The 15,518-nt window shown below is 32.7% G+C and overlaps 3 protein-coding genes across 5 annotated transcripts in view; 2 read left to right on the top strand and 1 right to left on the bottom strand.

Moving 5' to 3' along the window:
• The window catches only part of LOC136413994 (coiled-coil domain-containing protein 25), a 29,121-nt gene extending 26,073 nt beyond the window's left edge, over window positions 1-3,048 (top strand). Inside the window, exons 1-4 of one of the 2 annotated variants that reach the window (XM_066397773.1) lie at window positions 1,433-1,599; window positions 1,653-1,744; window positions 2,446-2,704; window positions 2,811-3,048. In XM_066397773.1, the coding sequence (XP_066253870.1) occupies window positions 1,527-1,599; window positions 1,653-1,744; window positions 2,446-2,704; window positions 2,811-3,010 (624 nt within the window). In that variant the 5' untranslated portion in view covers window positions 1,433-1,526 and the 3' untranslated portion in view covers window positions 3,011-3,048. Of the gene's footprint in view, window positions 1-1,432; window positions 1,600-1,652; window positions 1,745-2,445; window positions 2,705-2,810 lie in introns of those variants that run through there. The other variant, XM_066397774.1, reaches the window with a different exon arrangement.
• Window positions 3,049-6,836: 3,788 nt separating this feature from the next.
• On the bottom strand, window positions 6,837-9,743 carry Tgt (tRNA-guanine transglycosylase). 2 transcript variants are annotated; one of them, XM_066397685.1, is made up of 7 exons: window positions 9,503-9,595; window positions 9,347-9,452; window positions 8,733-9,025; window positions 7,915-8,076; window positions 7,663-7,831; window positions 7,403-7,602; window positions 6,837-7,106 (listed from the first exon to the last, which is right to left on the bottom strand). In XM_066397685.1, the coding sequence occupies exons 2-7, from the start codon at window positions 9,419-9,421 to the stop codon at window positions 6,962-6,964; spliced, it is 1,044 nt and encodes a 347-aa protein (XP_066253782.1). In that variant the 5' UTR covers window positions 9,422-9,452; window positions 9,503-9,595; the 3' UTR covers window positions 6,837-6,961. The 2 variants fall into 2 exon arrangements, with proteins under 2 accessions (XP_066253782.1, XP_066253781.1); XM_066397684.1 differs by having other exon boundaries at window positions 6,838-7,106; window positions 9,347-9,436; window positions 9,503-9,743.
• A 2,380-nt stretch (window positions 9,744-12,123) lies between these two features.
• On the top strand, window positions 12,124-14,143 carry LOC136413936 (gustatory receptor 5a for trehalose-like). The gene is made up of 4 exons (XM_066397707.1): window positions 12,124-12,198; window positions 12,547-12,867; window positions 13,381-13,470; window positions 14,024-14,143. Exons 1-4 carry the CDS (start codon window positions 12,163-12,165, stop codon window positions 14,093-14,095), a joined length of 519 nt encoding a protein of 172 aa, XP_066253804.1. The 5' UTR covers window positions 12,124-12,162; the 3' UTR covers window positions 14,096-14,143.
• Window positions 14,144-15,518: the final 1,375 nt, after the last annotated feature.

The following is a 15,518-nucleotide window of genomic DNA, read 5'->3' as shown; positions in this document are numbered from 1 at the left end:
GATATACATATAATTTGTTTCAGGACAGTCAATCGTAAGATTTAATAAAAATGTGTTTTTAATTAAAGAATTTTATTATTATGTAAGTAAATAAAACTCTATCTATCTAATAATCAACACTTAAACAAAAATGGGTTTTAGGATTGACTGCAACTCTGTCGGTTTAAAATTTTCCAGTGATCATGTTTACATCTCAGTGAAATTATAGAATTTTAGGTAAATGATGTCACATCAAAATTTCTGACCATATTTTATTATATTTATGTTTATATTTTATTATATATGTACCTATATGACCATATACATTATATTCTTAATAATTAATATGTTTTATCTTCTTATGATAATAACTAAATAAGTTTGACATATATTGCTTCCGAGATAAACGTAACCAACGTGGCCGTGTTATTTCGTCATAGATGACGTGCGAGAATTTATTTGGCGTTTACTATATGCATTATAATATTATAACTTTGCGAGTTGCGCTATCTATACCTCCATTGTGCTGTATATCACGAACTTCGAATAGTAAATAGAAGATGGCGCCAGTGGTTTAACTCTTAAGTCTAGAAGTACTATATAGTTGCAGTTAAAATGCTTCAAAGCGATCGTGGGGAATATCGGAGTAGAATGCAAGCGTTTTCAGAATATTGCGATCATTGTAACCACCGCAATAAATAACCGGCCATTGTTCTGTAGGTTTGGAATTAAATAAAATTTTTCAAGATTACAGAGGGCAGATATGTCCCGACTATTATTCTCGCAAATATTGCGGAATTTTCCTGACAACAAATATACAAACTCAAAGACAAAATCAAGATAAACAAAAAAATTAAGTCGGACGTCAAAGCCAGACTTTACGTACAGTTAATTTGATTAAGAGTGGATTACTAAGAGATTCTGACAAGTGTCTATCTTATTCCCACTTATTGATAATAATAGTTAAAGGTAAATCCCAACTTCATAGCATAGTTCATCTGTCTGAGTCAAAACATACAGAGAATAGGAGTACTCTAAGTACTCTCTCAATGATTCTATCTACTGCATTACTACTAATAAATTAACACCGGGGATAAAATTAATATAAAAATAGATAATAAAGAATGAATTCAGTAATTTCATATTACCTTCAAATCTTGAAGCAGTATCGATTGATGTGTGAAACAAATACCTTTGATGGCCCAAATTGGTAGAAGATATTTATACCCATTAACCCAATAAGTGGAACAAGAAGATAAGATAAACATGAATTGTGGGTCAAAATCACCTGAATCGTCAATCTCAAAAAAGAATCTTGGGATGGATACAATGTTCAGTATCTTGCATCGATATGGGCGATAACATGTATCGACAATAAATGAAAAGCGGACCTAAATGTATCGATACATCAAAGAATCGTTTAGAACATTTCTAGCGTATAGGTTAGTTCAGGTTTTTCCGTCTCAGATTTTTTGAATGAAATACTCCACTTTTAAAGGAAAATTGAAACTTATTTTTCTCTCATTTTGTTAGAGCTATTCGGAAATATGGTATTCTATTTTGAAAGTAAAGTTGTGTCCCCTCCAGCGCTTATTTTCATGGGAATAGACAAGAATGAAAGCAAGCAAATGTATTCATTATAAATTCTACAATTTTAACAGCAATATTTTCAGATGAAGACTTAATTAAATGGGGCTGGCCTGAAGACGTGTGGTTTCATGTTGATCAAGTCTCATCCGCTCATGTTTATTTAAGGTTGCAACAGGTTAGTAAATGGTACATGGTCTTTTTGATAATTTAAATATCTTCGGATATTCCTAAATTGGATGAACAAGGTATGTTCCCCAGTGCTTATGTCTATTAGATTTTATCCAGCATTTTATTTACAGAATGATATCTAGTAATTAACTTACATGAGCTCTGGTTTTTTTAACTTTGGATGTCAGTTATTTTTATTTTCTTTCCTTAATACCCACAGGCAGAGTGATATTTTTGAAGTTTGAGCATGGGAATATGAGTTATGTGAAGAGTTACAAGATTGACTAAATTGTGGCAATGGTATTTGGAGCACAATCAAGACTAGCCATTGTGAAGTTTATATCAGGGTGTTTGTCAGTATATTTGCAGTGGATTGCTCATTTTTTCTTTTAGAAGCATTATTCCTCAACAAGATAAAAGAAAAAATAGCAAACTTTAGTTAACTCAAAAGAATAAATAATTGTGTACATAGTTAGTTTTCAGTAAATTGTTTTGAACTATATCCAGGTATGAAGAAACAAAGAAAATAACCACAATCTTCCAGTTTCCAATGCTTAAACTCAAAAAATAGCCATCCTTTGTACTTGTCATGAAACACTTATCTCCAGACCATGTTACGGCCTATATCAAAAACCGTCTGTTTTGGGTACTATTCAACCAATACATATATTGTAAGTATAATTTTACAACACACACATCCACTTACAGGGCCAGACAATAGATGATATTCCATCTGCAGTTATAGAAGATGCAGCACAGCTAGTGAAAGCAAACAGTATTATGGGTAACAAGATGAATGATATAAGTGTAGTGTACACAATGTGGGCAAACTTAAAAAAGACCCAAGGGATGGATGTGGGACAAGTGGGATTTCATAAAGAAAGTGAAGTTCGAAAGATCAAAGTTGCCAAAAGGATAAATGAAATTGTTAATCGACTAAATAAAACAAAGAGAGAAGAACATCCAGGTAAGATATATTATTATTAAGGCTGTAAAAACCACCTGAGTGAGGTATGCTACAACTAAAAGGAAAAATATGTGAAAAGTTCCAAAATTTATTATTATTTTATTAGATTTTCGAGCTGAAAGAGAAAAACGGGACAGATTAGAACGGGAAGATAAGAAGAAACTGTTGAGGGAACAGAAAAAGAAAGAAGAGGAGGAAGAGAAAAAACGAAAAGAAGACGCGGAATTGAAAAGCTATAATTCTTTAATGAGCACAGACAATATGGTGAAATATGATGATGGGAATGATTCAGACGATTTTATGTAACATGCATTCACAATTATTAAAACGATTTTTTGTTATAATTGTGTTTTTTTTCACTACTATTTTATTGTACAGCAGTTATTCATTTTCTATTCACTATTGAGATCTTGAAATCTATATGATACAAAGTCGGTTAAATTTGGAAACATTTCGGTTGATAGCTCAAATATTTGGGAAAATCCAACATTTACTCAAATTGTTTTATTTTTTCGTACGTGTAATACAAACGTGGTATTTGTATTACGTATTGTATATTTGTTTAATTACTAATCCATTGACTTACCTGAATTTTTACAGTGGGACACTTGCCCACTCACAAATCAATTAAACATCAAGCATGAAACTAAAAATTGTTATTACTACTATATGGGCTGTTATACCCCATACCCTAAAAATACCACATTTGGCACTTATTTCCAATCCGAATTTTCTAAATCCCTGGGTACCTAGTTAGCCCCCAATCACCGCACTAATCTTTTCGTTTTACCCAAATCATTGGAAAAACTTTTAAACAAAATCATCAAAAACCTTCTAAAATCTCCAAGTACCTACCTGGGGAAAATTGAAAGAAGTTTTATTCAACATTTTTTTTATTTCCCCTAAATAGTTACCTTGCATAACATGTGACGAGTTTAAGGAAGACGTTTAAGTGCATCTTTTGTTAAAAAAGTTTTACTCTAACGTAGGTAACTAAATGCAACGATGCACTCCAAGTGCGAACTTAGTTAAGCATAGCTTAAATCATGCAAAAAATACACGAGAAAAAACTTTAAATGGCAGGAACAGAAAGTGTCCCCTTTATTAACTGTCTCGGTTTTGTTCGGATTTTATGTTAATGAAAAAATGTAAATCCTGTTTCAATGCTAAATATGAATAACGTAAACAAGAAAACTATTTTAAATCGATACCGGTGATAAATTCTGTACTGCTGATTTCCAGTACTGTATCACTGGAGTGTATAACATCAGGACGATACTAAAAATTATGGTCAAAATTCAAATGTGAAACTAACTGATAATTTCGTTGGCTACTTTCTCATGTTGATGTAAAGAAACATAATAAACTGTTAGATGAGGTAGAGTTCCCCGGAATTGTTGGAACAGTTAAAAGAATCGTATCGTTTTCTGGTGCTCAAATTGCAGATGAAAGTTTAAAAAATACAATTACTACAAACGGATATTTTTTAAATTCAGGTTTTATCTCGAGATTCAGTGGTGGGGGAAATTTTTCAGTTGTTGGTAAATTGAGGGGTTTAGTTTTGGGACTTTTTTCGGACGTGAATATTCCTATCTATAAAGGTGGTTGTGAAATAACATTTACGAGAAATAATGACAATAAAGCGTTATACAGGTGGAAAAGTAAAAAAGGCCGATGATACTTTTGACGATGGAATATTAATAGATAAATATTAAAATTAATCCTGAACAAAAATAAAAAGTTTACGAACTAGTTGAGTACGAAAAGTGTTCTATAACAGAAATAGGACGTAAGTATAACACTTCTAGAGCGAGCGTATTACGAATTTATAATCAAATTAAACCGCTATATGAATATATGATGAAAAATCATGGACTAAAAGATCCTGTAACCAAATTGAAAGAGGAACTTGAAAACGTTACTACTCAAATGCAACAAATACGTACTAATACAGATGCTTCGCTTCCTAGGAGATCGGAACGACCTCGTACTGAATTGTAAACAAAGCATGATGATGATGATACTGTAATTAACACTAACAAAGAGATAGCCAAAATCGATCAAAGTGAGCAATTGAGACAATTAAAACAGTCAGATAATAATCATCGATCTGTGAAACATTAATCTGAATTGTGTAACGCTCTACGGGCTGAAAGTCCTAATAGGATGCGAAGCATCTGTATAATAACAGAAAATGAACAGGTACCCGACAAATGTATATAAAATTTAAATGATAAATATAAAAATGGTAACTTAGCCAAAAAATGAGTTGAAGAAATAATTAAAAATTTGAAAACCAAACCACAAATGTGCTTGTATGTAACTAAACATCAAATATGCGCAATAAAAGGACGAATTAAGAATTTTAAATGTTGTATTCATAGTTAATTTACCTGTAAAAGTGTGATTTTTCACTTTCATCACTTTAAAAACAAAATTAATAATAAATTTATACATACTTAAGCAGCGATCGCCATCTATGAAAGAAGTTGTCAAGTTCTCTCGCGGAAGCCTCGGGAAACATAAATGTAATGTTTTCTGTTTAGTCAAATGTCAGTGTTTTCGTTTTTTACCCATATAACATATATGGTTTTTGCCGTCTTTATTGATTTGAAGGTTAAGTTTTTATTTACTTTGTTATCATCTGAAGAAGTTGGTATTTTAACATATAAAAATGATTAATTACACATCGAAATAAGTTTAGAATAAATATAGCGACTAGAAATTATCAAGTGCTGGTGAAATACCAAAATAATGCTGAATATGAAGCAAGATTAACCACCCAACATGGAAAAAGAGGTGTTGAAGTTATATTAACACCTGGAAGTAATGGACATGGTTTCACGGACATACCGATACAGGACATTTATGATGTTGTTGACACTAATGTGTCTACCGTAAAAATGGAGATGAATGTACCAATAGGTGCATTCTATTTAGTAAAGTTTGAATGCAGTGATTCAAAAAATCATTTTCGGCGCAGCATTGGCGGCGACAGATAAGATATGTATATAAGACAGATATATATGTGTATTATAAGATTATAACTTGTAAAAGATACAAAATAGTTACCATTTTTGTAAACCCCTTTGGTGCCACCCTTCTACATCTTGAACAGTTATTCTTTCTAAGGAAAATTGTACATTAGTATTAAAATTCTTTTGTACAAACTGTTACTTATTTTTTCAGTGCCAGTGATTCAGGTGTATCTTCTGAGGAACCTTGCCCACTTGCTCAAGAGCAACAAAGAATTATTGCATTCCAATCAATACTATATCTATATAGAATATTGTATATTTAATTTGAATTCAATAAATGATTTGATTTCATTTGAAGGTCTTCATCAAGATAAATAATTTTTTTATGTATGAATAAGTAGTCAACTTATTTAAAATTATCGGTTTTAAAAACAGTGACGTATTCGCTGCTACAGGATTTGCATACAATCATAAGTCATGAAACAACTCAACTTACTCAATACATTATGTTGTTTATAAATGGAAAAACATTAATGAAGCGTTTGATGTTTTAATACTCTCAATACAACTGACATAAAAAGTCGAGACAATTAAAGGGGACACTTCTATCCTTGCTATTTAAAATACATTGCAGGAGTGGTGATCGAAATCTACCCCAGTGGGCAGCATTTTGTGACAACAATTTAAAAAGTGTGTAAACAATGATACACGAAGTAAAACTGTCCCGGCGCCTAAGACCAAATCGAGTTTGCAAAACGAAATTTGTTTTCAACTTTTCTATTTCATTTGCGAATCGCATAAAAAATCGGAACGTTTTTTATATGATTTAGAAGAGATCGTTGAGCTACGCTCAACTAAATTCGCGCTTGGCATGCACCGTTATATTCAGTTACCTACATTAGAGTAAAACTTTTTAACAAAAGATACACCTAAACGTTTTCCTCCTACTTGTCAGATGTTGCGCAAAGTAACTATTTTGGAGAAAATCTCTTTTAATTTTCCCCAGGTAGGTACCTGGAGATTTAGAAAATTTGGGTTGGAAATAGGTGCCAAATGTAGTATTTTTGGGGTATGGGATATAACAGACCATATAGTAGTATTGTTGTATATTTAAAAAAGAAAACATTATTAAAAAATAATTAACTAGTACCAAACCCATAGTAAGTATAAAAAAAAGTAATAAATAAATGACTAGTGGAATGAAGGAGGTATCAATGATAACAATTACATTTTTGGTTTACAATACTGCTACAAGTAAAAACTATTAATGCAAAAATGTTTATAATAATGTGATGTTAACAGCAGCCAAAGAGTCTTTTACCCACGTTGGATAATTTTTATCTGGGTGCATGCCCAGCATAAAATTCTGTACGAATTCAGCAAATGTTCCATTGAGAATGTGTTCTCTCATCGTCTGCATTAATCTGCAAATGGTAAAAGTGATGAATGCATATTAATAGCTATTTGAGGATGATTAATAATTAAAACTTAATGGAAGTCGATATTTATTTACACTCTAGTGAGAGGTACTGATCACGTGTTAAAAAAAATTGTGAGACGTTTTTTCAGAATCAAAGGAAATAAAAAAAATGCCAGCCGAATTATTTTATCTGAATATTGTAAAACTGTTTTCTATGTAAGGGCTCAATAAAAAACTTTGCGCTTTTCTGTTTTTACCACCTGAACCGTTAATTTGAATATTAAATGAGAGTGCTCATACCGTAACTGGAAAGTCAAATTATGTTCGGTAACTAAATGACACGCAACAGGAAGATCGTTTACAATGCCATGTAAATAGGCCCTTGTGTAATTTTTACAAGTGTTGCATGGACAATTTTTATCTATCGGATTCATATCTCTTGCGTAATTGCTCTTTTTCAAGTTGATTTGTCCGGTCGTTAACAAAGCACATCCAAATCTCTGAAAATGTTGAATTATTACAAATCAAATATCACAATAAAGAACATCTGGGCAACTTACTGCGGTTCTAGTTGGGAAAACACAGTCAAACATATCAACACCTAATGCGCAACATACCACAAGGTCTATAGCAAAACCAACTCCCATTAAATATATGGGTTTGTTTTTAGGTAATAAGTTGGTACATAAATGTACTATTTTCCAGAAGTCATCTTTGCTTTCACCCCCACTAAAAGAGAATTTAATAAATATACAAATACTGAAATACAACTGAGGAAAATTGAATAATATATTGCACTATTAGAAATTTACCTTAAGCCACCTATGGCAAATCCATTTACATCCCGTTTTATGTGATCGGCTATGCTTATCTTCCTCAAGTCTTCATACAATGTACCCTGAACTATTGGAAATATATTTTGGGTAGTGGGATTTTCATGGACTTGTAAACACCTATCCAACCATCTTGTAGTTCTGAAATAATGAATGTTGATTATCTTTTATTACATATTAAACAAAGAATTGGCATTTAAATATCGGTTGGAAACTGAACAATTGTTTCCCTTGAAGCAAATTCACACACTTAGTGGAAATGGTTTAATTTTAGGTCAAACTTAAAATTAAATTTCAATCAATAGGTGATTTAATTTTGGTGCTCTGAGAGAATATGATATGGAGAAATTTTCTTTTAAGGTTAGCAGTTGGCCTCTTTTGAAACATTTACATCTTATCGTGGAGCTAGGTGGTCCACCTACACACTTCAAAACGCAAGTCAGGAGGCGGATGTGTTCGAGACACACCCACTGTAAGCCAAACTTGACAACTACATCCAGCTGGAGATGACCTTTGATATTATGTCCCCTGTAAGAAACTATCAATTCACATACATGGTTTTCATAAGAAAAGACTGGTGCAATGCAAAATTTTGTACCCAATACATATGGAAATAGCCTCATCTGGGAAAGTGCCACTTTGTGCATTTTTAAGAAGGTAGGTACTGTGTATAAGGCTATTTTTATTATTTTATATACCTTAACTTATTTACCTCTTATATTTATTTGCTTTTCTCAATATTATAGATAGTATTATGTACTTCACCATAAAATTGTTTAGTTCTCTATTGAATTTACCTATGAACAGATTCTTCTATTCGAGCTTTATCAGGTACAGTAGTTTTAACTACATCATCTAGTTGCATAATAATATCTGCCCCTATGGCATTTTGTATTTCTATTGAATGTTCTGGAGTCAACATTACTTCATCTTTGTGTTCATTCAAAGATTGAAACTTCACCCCTTCTTCAGTGATTTCTGCTAGTTTCAATAGGGATACCATTTGAAAGCCTCCAGAGTCTGTAAGCAGGTTTCGATCCCAATTCATAAATTTATGAAGACCTCCAGCTTTACGTAAAACTTCTATTCCCTTAAAAAATTAAAATATATTTCTACAGGGTGTATCCTAAACTTGAGACTTAAATTTAAGGAGGTATTTCTTCCTGATGTTTCCAAAAAATCCTTAGAACTAGAGAAACATTTATTATTATTATTAACCATTAAGTAACATAAGTGGTGTCAAAGAAAGTTGCACAGTATGCAGCCTTTTGTTTATGTCACATTAAGTTTAAGTGAATCTATAAACCGGGTTTTAATATGAAAATGTCCTGGAAAATGTGCATCTTATAGTCACTCTTAAAAGGGTAATCAAAATTCTCAAGCTTAGAGGTTGACAAAATATTGAACTTACAGGTCTCCTTCCCAAATGATATGTGTTTGAAAGCATAACCTGTAATCCTATCTTTTTCAGTTGTTCTGGTAACATCCCCTTTAAAGTACCCTACATTTTGAATAAGCTGAAAGTCTTGGTAACTCAAAAGAAATGTGTGGTAAGGTTAATACTTACTTGTGTTCCTACGGGCATAAATACCGGCGTATCTACTAGCCCATGCGGCAAAGTCATTCTTCCTACACGCGCTTTAGTAGTTTTACATTCTCCTATAATTTCGAAAATTAAAGCACTTTTCACAGATGTCATTTTTCAAACTAAAAAGATATTTAGCGTTAATTTTAAACAAAATTATTGACAATAAAAAACTAAATTTTCAAATTTAAAAACTTATAGATGTGAACAGAGGTTATAAGACTTTTTCTGATTTTGACAACTGCCAAATTGACAGGCAAAAACCCTCGCTACAACTCGAGAGTATAATACGAGCCAAGAGGCAGCAACATTGTTTTTTGTTAGGAGGGCCAGAATCTATAGGATATATCAGAGCGATAATCAATTTATTGTCGATGTTGATTAGTCAAAGAATTTTATTTGCCAATGTTATAGAACCAATCTTTATTCTTAGTTTCATGTGTTCCTATAGAATTGTAGCGCCGTTGGTAACATGCTTATTTGCGTTGTCCGCGTAGGGACGACTATTTGCTTATGAGGGATTTCGTTGTCTCTGAAGTCGTGCAATGAATTTAAGTTCTGATTATTCACATAAACTGTGAATAAAAAATTTTAAATTTAGAAAAATGGTCTTGTTAAATTTTTAAATATTTCACAAATATATAACCTAATAAAATTTAAACTAGGGAAAATTTCTTGACATCTTGGTGACAAAAAACTTAATGATTGCGGTGAAAATGGTGGTTTAAGTATGCGCCCTATTTCGGATTTTTAAGAACAACCGCAGTTGAATAACTTTACAAATATATCGATTAAATTTGTATAATTCGAAGCTAGTTTTTTTTAGCAATCCAAAGATATAATATATCTAAGACCCATTCTGTATAGGGACTTAAAGACATTTCCAGCTTTTTTATTCTCTATTCGATAATATTACGGCTTCTCTTGCACATATCATTTGTATTATAATACTTGTCTGTTTTTTATTTTGACAAAAAAAGATAACCAGAGCAATTCGTGAAAACATTAGACTATTATTATGCTTATCGTAGTGGTGGAGTAGACATATTATGGAAATTAAAGACCACAAACAGTTTATATAATATAAAGATAAACAATTTGTTCTTTAATATTATTGATTGACATAATTAATATTCGAAATATGGTTTAAGGCAAAATTACTTCTTTCTCTATTCGTTACTCCTTAACGAGCCTTGATGTGAACAAAAATTTTTAGATACAAGAACGAAATAATGTTGCGAAACTTAATCACGAGAATAAAACCATCTGACAAAAATCCCATTTCAAATTCCGTAATAACATTTCAGAACAATATGGCAATCCCCATAAAAATTCTGCAGTTTTTTTTGATGTTTCCCATAAAGTGGTCGAAAGAGTCGGGTCTGGATTTTTCAGAATTTCAAATTTCTACCTGGAAGGTGATATATGCCATTTTTTCTGGAGCACTTCATGTCGCTCACCTCATTTTATATTGTTCACTGTATATGAACGATATCGAAAATATTATCATAAAAATTCGTAAGTGAAAATTGTGTTTAATATTTATGCAAGGCTTCCGAAAAGCATAAAAATGCCCAATTACCTAACTTAGGGAATTGTAGGGCTAGTGTCTAATAAATTTGTAGTAATATACTTGTTAAGTTTTGATAAATATTATATCGAATACCTACATATATCACCATCGTCTAAGATACCACAGATAGGACTGGCACTTCATGTTTTTTACATTTTCCCAGGTTACGTGTTTTTAATATTAAGATTGGATGAAAATTGTACACAATGTATGTCAGATAAATTCTTCAGCAAATACACCACTTTTCGTGCTTAGACAGTCTTGAATGAATGAATGAATGATGTTTACCTAAACTAATTAATTCTGCCGTCTTCGGATCGGTATGAAGCCAATAGTATCAGTAATGCAATAATTAAAACTTAATTTTATTCTATTTAAGGATAAGATGTTCGACTCATAACATTTTTTCGAAAATAGCACGTCTAGCGAACACAGCCAAGATTACCGTTTGATGCAGGATATTCTGAAATCCCTGCATTCCAAACCTGATCCTACTAGCTCTATAATTACTTGGCATAATTGGACATTTCCATACTCTTTGGATACGCTGAATATGTGTTGATTTATTTAATAGATGTGTGTTTATAGAAGGATTTGCAATAGCAGTCGAGGCCCTTATATATATTTTTATTTTTGTTCGTTTGTCGTACTCATGGAAACACATAGTTCACCAATGGGAGCAAATAGATATATCCATGCAAGGCTATGAAAAGCCTTCTGTAAATGTGAAAAGAAGCGTTAAATATATAACTGCGTTTTTTCTTGCTCATTTGACAGGTACAGCTCCTGTAAGCTATGATTCATATTTTGAAAAACCGCATTTCAGTAGAGTATCTCCAAGTCGTGCTCAACATAATAATCAATGGTCTCCAACATAAAGAATTATCGACAATAGGTGTCATTGTCGTTATTGCGTGCTTTGTGAGTCGATCTAATCCACAAGTTGAATTCTTACTTTTATGGCTAATTCCAATTAAAGGTTGCACTATTACAAAGATTATTCATATGCATATTTCGTGATATGTTCATCATCGTCATCAGCATTTGCCTCGTGCAACGATTATAGCAAATGCGCTACAGATTGAAATTTTTAATTCGCTTGCAAGTAAGTTCACTTACGGTCTGCGAACTTTTAAATCGGCCCCACCAAAGTCTTCTACCTTTGATGTCTTCAGAATTGCAAGTGACACAATTTAGATGAAATAACCGGTGATCATTAAGGAAAAAGTTCATAGCAGGCGATAAGCCATAAACGTAAAGCGTTGATTAAGCCATTGAGTATTTACACACACTCATATAATAGATTAATTTATCCAAGACAAGCCTCTAATATTTCATCGCCTACTTGATGTTTATTTTAATGATCACTCCATATCTTGGTGGCAGTATCGATCAAAAGGAATTAGACAAACTAAAGATAGACACTCTGATATAATAGGGGTCCACATTGCAGATAAGAACCATTCATCTTTGGCGCTCCACCAGAGAGGACTACGTTAAACTCGTAAAACTTTGCAGAGCCGTAAATAACCACTTATCATGGATAATAATATTTTCCTATATCAGAAATATACAGACTCTTTTAGTGGACGTTTTTTCATTGTTCACGGAGTATAACAGTCATTCTATTTCAAACCGATTTCAGTTATACAGAATCACTGTTATGATAATACGAGTGGTACTCGTAACTTTATCCGGAGCATTTGTTCTGGATGAGGATGAGGAAATTTTGGAAACCTTGCTCTCTGTGCCTTCTGAGATCTACAATCAAGAGGTAAGCAGGAGAAATACATAAATCGCTCTCATGGGATTAGGATTTTCAGGTGGTTCTGGTTCGTTGATGCATCAAATTTTCTGACGAAATAAATAAAATCTCATTGTGCGATCGCCGTTTCCGGACTAATCGCCGCTTTTGGTTCAGTCTAAAATTTTATTTTTCTGGTTTTAGTACTCGTCAGCGTTTTACCCGATTCCTATAATATCCAAACTTGTGTTTCGATGCCGCACAAGTCATTTTTCCGGGTAGGTCCAGGTGTTGCTCCTGTGTGCGACGGTTTACTTCGCAACCAGGCCAAATATCAGGCTGGGAATATATTTCCACACGGCTGTTCCCGTATAGAAGTATAAAATTTATAAATTTGAAGTTAATTTCGAATTGAGGGAAAGATGGTACAGGCATCGCTTACGAAAATTATTTTCTCGGTCTCAGATGCTTTCTGGTCGAGGCGTAGCCGAGAATATGTTCATTTTTCTACCACATACATGATATGACTATTATTGTTTTTAGGTGCAGAGATTTGTATATCATGCAGCCTCTAGAGAAATAGTTTTGACTGGTCTCAATTTCTTCAACGTTTCTCGAAGTCTCCTATTAAGGGTACGTGAACAGGATTTTTGCAGTATACGGTTTCTGTTGTATAATGGACGTGATTATCATCGTTTAATGCCACTTTCTTAATTTCGCGTCTCTACAACTAGAACGATCAGCTGCTATTTCTCTCCATGTGCCCACTGCCTTATTTAGCACGTGTGTCGCATCATTTGGAGATCAGTGATCCGTGTGCTCCCCTTGATGACTTCTTATTCCATCTTTATCCATGTGCTTATATTAGTTGGGTTAGTTCAGTTCAAATAGCTCGAAGACTTAACTATAAGAGTAATTATCCAACGAGATTGTGTCTTTTTGAACGAAACCATTGCCGTTTACCCCTATTCGAGAAAACTCAATTTTGGACTATTTCCAAACCTAAAGTGAAATGTTTTGAGCCTATCAGTCCGAAAGCGTTACATTCAGTGTATAATATCATAGTAAATATGTAATGATACCATTGCTATTGGGTTCTCAATCGATATATCATGTTCATTATAAACAAAAACCAGAAAGGCCAAATTTGGTTTCTATATTAATCCTGTAACTATTTCATTTTTAGGTCGTTAGTTCAATTTTAATATACGAACTCGTAATAATTCAATTTGTTCAAAACTTCAGAGAAATTAATTAGGATTAGACTGTGTTTCGGTAGCCGCCACTACGAGAAATAATTATGACTACATAATAAAGTCCATTGTAAATCATCTGTTCTCTTTTATTGATGCCGAATAAATAATTATTTAAAACCGTTTTTTTTTCTCCAATGCCCGTAAAAGTGACAACTTCTGACGTCTTTTGATGTCACTGTTTCAAGTACGTCCAGGTTTCGCTCACATATGCGGCCGGGAATGTTCGTCCCTCCGCGCCCAGGGTAAATAACGGACCGGCAAAATATTCTCATGCAGCTTTTCCTGTTTAGTTTATGTTTCAGGTTTACTCGTTTGAAATTAAGTTTGGATTGGAAAAGAAATGTACGTGCATTTAGTAGGAAAATCATATTGGCAGAAAATCGTAACACAAATGTTGACCAATGTTCCTTCAGTGGAAACGGGCCTTAATCAGCGATATAAAATTTTCAAAAAAATATTTGCCATAAATTTTTCCGGAAAAGATTGAAATTATATAGCATTTTAATTTTTTAAAAGTTAGACCATCGCTGTTCTAAAAATATTAAAAAAGTTCATACTTTCGTGTCTTGTGAATCGAGAATGATTGATGATTAGTTGATTCTGTAACGAGGAGAAAGTCACAATAATGTCACGTAAACGTAAAAAACTGACTTTACTAGTAGGTTTGGCAAAAGTTGCTTTGGTAGGTCGAAGATCCAATATATGTATGTGTGCTCACACAGGAGCAAGCACAATTAATATGAGGCAAGCAATAAAATTATAAAGTGGAAATTTGCAAGTAGCTCTGATATGCGGCCACCATTAATTGCAATTGACTATTACAAATAGAGAGAGACAAAATCAACAATAAATAGTTCTCTAATTAAATTTAAATTATAAATTTGTTTGACTTTTGGCTTATATGTACTTATGTATATCGTGAAACTAGAAAATCTATGTGTTTAAATAATTACACTTTTAAGTATTAGTTTAATATTCTAGTTATTAAAAATTAAAAAAATCAATTAAATAGTCATTATAGGTTCATCTGAGCTGCCAAAATTGCCTCGAAACTTAAGATCGATTATGCAGTGGTGGCTATCAATTTCAATTTCACGTTCCGAATGGGGGATTTCTGACGCAGTATTACTGAAATATTATTTTGAGTGTTGTTATTTATTTCGAAATTTCAGTTCTCTGAATGGAAAATTGAAAGAGAAAAGGATGTAAAACTTGACATATTATTTCAAATAAATATCCACAGTTCCTCTGCCAACTTCAAGGCCTTTGGAAGCTCCAAAATGGGACTGATTATAAACTACATTAATTCTCAAAATCGTCAACTGGTCTTTCTGATCGCGGGACCGTTTTACTGTACTATGGCACAGGATTTTTTTGGCGGTTAATAGCTAAGTAGTAGCTCGACTACTTAATCAACTCCTCGAC

Source organism: Euwallacea similis, chromosome 16 (assembly GCF_039881205.1).
Source record: "Euwallacea similis isolate ESF13 chromosome 16, ESF131.1, whole genome shotgun sequence".
NCBI classification, from domain to species: domain Eukaryota; kingdom Metazoa; phylum Arthropoda; class Insecta; order Coleoptera; family Curculionidae; genus Euwallacea; species Euwallacea similis.
The sequence above is the reverse complement of the archived record's forward strand: the minus strand, read 5'-3'. Positions and strand labels throughout refer to the sequence as shown.